The sequence below is a fragment of the Teleopsis dalmanni genome, chromosome 1, assembly GCF_002237135.1.
Source record: "Teleopsis dalmanni isolate 2A chromosome 1, ASM223713v2, whole genome shotgun sequence".
Lineage (NCBI taxonomy): Eukaryota > Metazoa > Arthropoda > Insecta > Diptera > Diopsidae > Teleopsis > Teleopsis dalmanni.
Window position 1 is genome coordinate 41422006 of NC_051846.1, and position 4169 is coordinate 41426174.

At 31.6% G+C, this 4169-nt stretch overlaps 1 protein-coding gene across 1 annotated transcript; it reads left to right on the plus strand.

The window, feature by feature from the left end:
• LOC119673009 (hexose transporter HXT13-like) lies at positions 1-3749 on the plus strand. Its single transcript, XM_038084208.1, has 3 exons — positions 1-227; positions 2327-2478; positions 2547-3749. Exons 1-3 carry the CDS (start codon positions 56-58, stop codon positions 3684-3686), a joined length of 1464 nt encoding a protein of 487 aa, XP_037940136.1. The 5' UTR covers positions 1-55; the 3' UTR covers positions 3687-3749.
• Positions 3750-4169: the final 420 nt, after the last annotated feature.

Below are 4169 nucleotides of genomic sequence, written 5' to 3' on the forward strand. Positions count from 1 at the left end.
TTTGATGAATTCATTAATTTTTTAATATATAATAATAAAAAGTTAATTAAACGAAATGGATACAAAGCAACCATATTATGGACAAAACCCACAATATAATAGTGGTTACCCACCGCAACCACAGCCCTCATACAATCCAAACTACCCACCACAGCATGCCCCGCCACAGACTGGATGGTTCGAGCGAAACCAAAAAAACAAGCCACAATCAAATTCTGTAGGAGCAGGTAAATAATAATAAAATTAATATACTATACATGGACTTAATGCAATTTTCACTGATAAATTTACGATGGAATGGCATACATTATAAATCTTTTTATTATGATAACTTAATACTATCATGGTACTGTGATAACGCTGGATTTTAAAACCAAAAAAATATGGTTTATGACTTAATGTAAAATATATAATTCTAAAACACTTTAGCTATCATAGTAGAAAATATTGTTTTCACAACTTTGAGATCCGAGACTCATATGTACTGCCACGTGATGTGTACTAAGACTGGCCCCTTAAATATATGTTATACAATCATTAGTTTTTTCTAGCTTTCTCAACAATGTTACAGAGTCCTTATAGTGCCTGAAACTATAGTTATAAGCACCAAACAAGTATTTTAATGTAATACGATGGGGTTCATATGAAAGTAGCTTATTCAAATGCGGACAGGTGATTGGCATTCATAATCCTTTCTTACATTTTTTAAATATGAAATACGTATCGAAATGAATATAATAGATCAAACATTACCAAAAACTTTATTTATAACTGAAAAGTAAATCAAAAGACTTGTTTCATGTAGATATATTGCAACGGGAACTAATACATAAAGAATATGCTATAACAACAGTTTTGAATATTAAAATTATTTAATTATGTTTCATGTATATATTATATGTTTTCTTACACATAAGGTGTATAACAACTGCTTTAGAGATTAGTTATCAATTATTCTCGCACAATAATCGAACGAAATAATTCAACGAAATTCTCTTATCTGCGCTATTGTTACACACTCCTTTATGGTATTCACTTTGTTTGATAAGATTAACATTACTAATATGTATAACTTAAAATAAAAACACTAATTCGCACATAAAGACATAATGATATATTTTTTATAACTCAACAATACCGGCCAAACGAATCTATTATAATTATTATTAAAAGTTTAAAACGTGAAATCGTCCAACAGCCGGTACTATGACCAGAGGAATCTTATTGTACCAATTTTACTATTGATTACACAAAGCCCCTTAAAACTTTGTGAACTAAGTCCAGAACTAAATCTAGAGAAGAGTTCTTAATCAGTTCTGGTGACAGAAATTCCATATGAAGCAAGTTTCTTCTGTGCGTTATTAAAGCTGGACAGTCACAAAGAATATGCATAGTAGTTTCCTCATCTTCGAGGCATAATCTGCATTCCGGATTAGCAAATAATTACAGTTTATGAAGGTGATATTTCAGACCATAATGACCTGTAATTAAACCCGTTAATAACCTTAAATTACATTTTGAGAATTTAAGGATGCCTTTGCTTTTTCTAAGTTCCGGGAAGTCTTCCCAGCCGCATAAAATTTTCCCTTTCCTTGATAATTTGTTTTGTACTGGCCCAGTTTATCCCCAAAAAGGGTTGAGAGCCTGTAAAAGCAGTTTTTGATGCAGTTCTGGCTAGCTTCTCAGCTTGTTCATTTCTCAATACTCCCCTGTGATCCGGAACCCTGTAAAGTCTTACCTTATTCAGAGCTGCAAGTAGCTGTAGGAGCTTATAGCACTCAAGAACTTATTTTGGCTTGAAAGTCCAAGACGACAGAGCTTTAATAATAATTTTGTTTTTAATCGGACTAACTGAACGTTAGTTTTCAGAATTCCACAATAAAGTAACTCCGGAACATTAAAAGTTAAAAATTTTTTTGGAAGGAGACACTTGAAAGTTATTTCTAATCATACATGACATATCATATTATCATGCTAAAGCAGCTGGGCTTATGATAATTTGGTTGCCACAATCTGCTTTTAGTAAACACATGATACCAATTCGACTCTGTCTGCCTCTTTAGCATTTAAGATTATAAGGAAGCCAGGTATGGTAATTTTTTATATATAACTTTTCCATAAAAGAACTGTGGAACTTTTGTGGAGATTTGAAAAACTAATATTTTCGAAGGTTCTAGATGCCAATTTTTGTAAATTAACTCAGTGGTGTCTATATATCTATCGCCTCACTAAGAAATCGGATTTTTTATGAAAATATTTTTTAATTAAATATAACTAATATAGCATATATTGTTTGACATGATTCTCATTTCATATAATTTTATAGCCGCACTTGTATTTATGTCAGGAGGAATGCAGATGGCGAATAGTTACTACGGCAGCGACGATCACTTCCGTGTCTCATGGTTTATAGGTGCGATTATTGGAACGGTATTTGGCGCCATCATCTGTAACTATATTAACAAGAAAATATTATATGTAAGTTAAGTTCTCATAGATTCAATTATAAGTTTTAATAAAATCAATTTATTTATGAATATTTCTAGCTCTTCTCTTCGGTTCTCGTCATAATTGGTGGTATACTATTCGTATCACTTCCACATGAACTTAGTGGACTAATATCTGCACGCTATATTGATGGCATAGCAAGTGGATTACTTTTTGCACCTTTACTGGTATTAGCTGGAGAGGAATCAGTAAAGAGTATGCGTGGCATGTTGGCTTCATCAGTGGAAGCAATGTCTTTCGCATTGGGCATTTATTTATACCTTATATTTCTTTCGTCATGGTCATCATACACAAATTCAGCATTTAGTTTAACAGAAATGTTAGGAGTACTGAGCATTGTATATGGCCTTCTTGCATTAACAATAGCTTTCTTTTTATACGTAGAATCACCAGTATTTTACTTAGTTCGTAACGAAGAAAATCAAGCAATTGATTCTTTACGCCGTCTCCAACGTCCATTCGTGGTAACATATGAAACTTATCAACAACTGGAAGAACATAAAGCATATGTAGCACATAACAAGGAAATGTCACTTGGAGTTAGTATAGTTTCCGGTTTACCAGCTCTATTGAAGCTGTGCATGTATCGTGTGTTGATTGCTTTGAGTTACTCATATTTGACGAATGTTGCTTTCAGCATTGCTTCAATTGTAAGTTATACCGGTGAAGTATGGACTTATATAATCATGGGCACTCTACGTTGGATGGGAGTATTAGTCAGCGTATTTATGATAGATTCTGTTGGACGTAAGAAACCCATGTTGTTCGGTTCTCTAATTTGTGGAGGAATGGCAATTGGTATAGCTGTTTTATTTGATACTTACTACTTCAATTGGATTAATTATGATAGAATGACAACAGTTTTGTACTTATTCTTCGTGTTCCAGTTCTTCGTCGGAATCTTCATAAGTTCTTCTTCGGCATATTTAAGTGAAGCATTTCCATTGGCTGTTAAACCAATTTTCATAGGAATTGCTTTCATTGTTGAAATGTTGGTGCAAATTATTTGTGTACTTGCTTCTAATTACTCTGATATTCCCGGTTTTTTCTATGCCACTGCATCAATGTTTTTTGTATTCTTTTTCGTTGGATTGTTGACATTGCCAGAAACTAAACAAGATACCTTACGTGATGCCCAAATAAAATTCCGGCAACTTTTTTATGTAAGATTAAACTAAAATTTTTTTGAACTGTGTTAGAAGTGGTATAATATAATATGATATAATATATAAATAAATATTTTCCTGCTTGTTTATATCATATGAAATATAAAATTGATATTTTTTTTAAATAAATTCCTAAAAGCAGTTTCTATTTACGAATTTTATTTCATTACTTAATTAGGTTTAGGAGATTGAAATATTAAATTTTATTGAATTTAAGTTCAAGTGCAAAAATGATGCGAGTGTATATAGAAATTTTTCGAATCATGTATTAATCACATCACAAATCAGTTATGTATTACATTTTTATTGTAATATATACGTATACATATGCATATATATGATTCAAAGGCTTTTGCAATTGTCTAAAGGGCAGAATATTCATTACTCTAATCATTACTTCGCATAAATAGTAATAATTTAACTAAATATTTAATGGTTAGGAAGAATATAAAACTATTTTTGAGCTTGGCTCTTGCAACACTTTTTGTAGTGAAT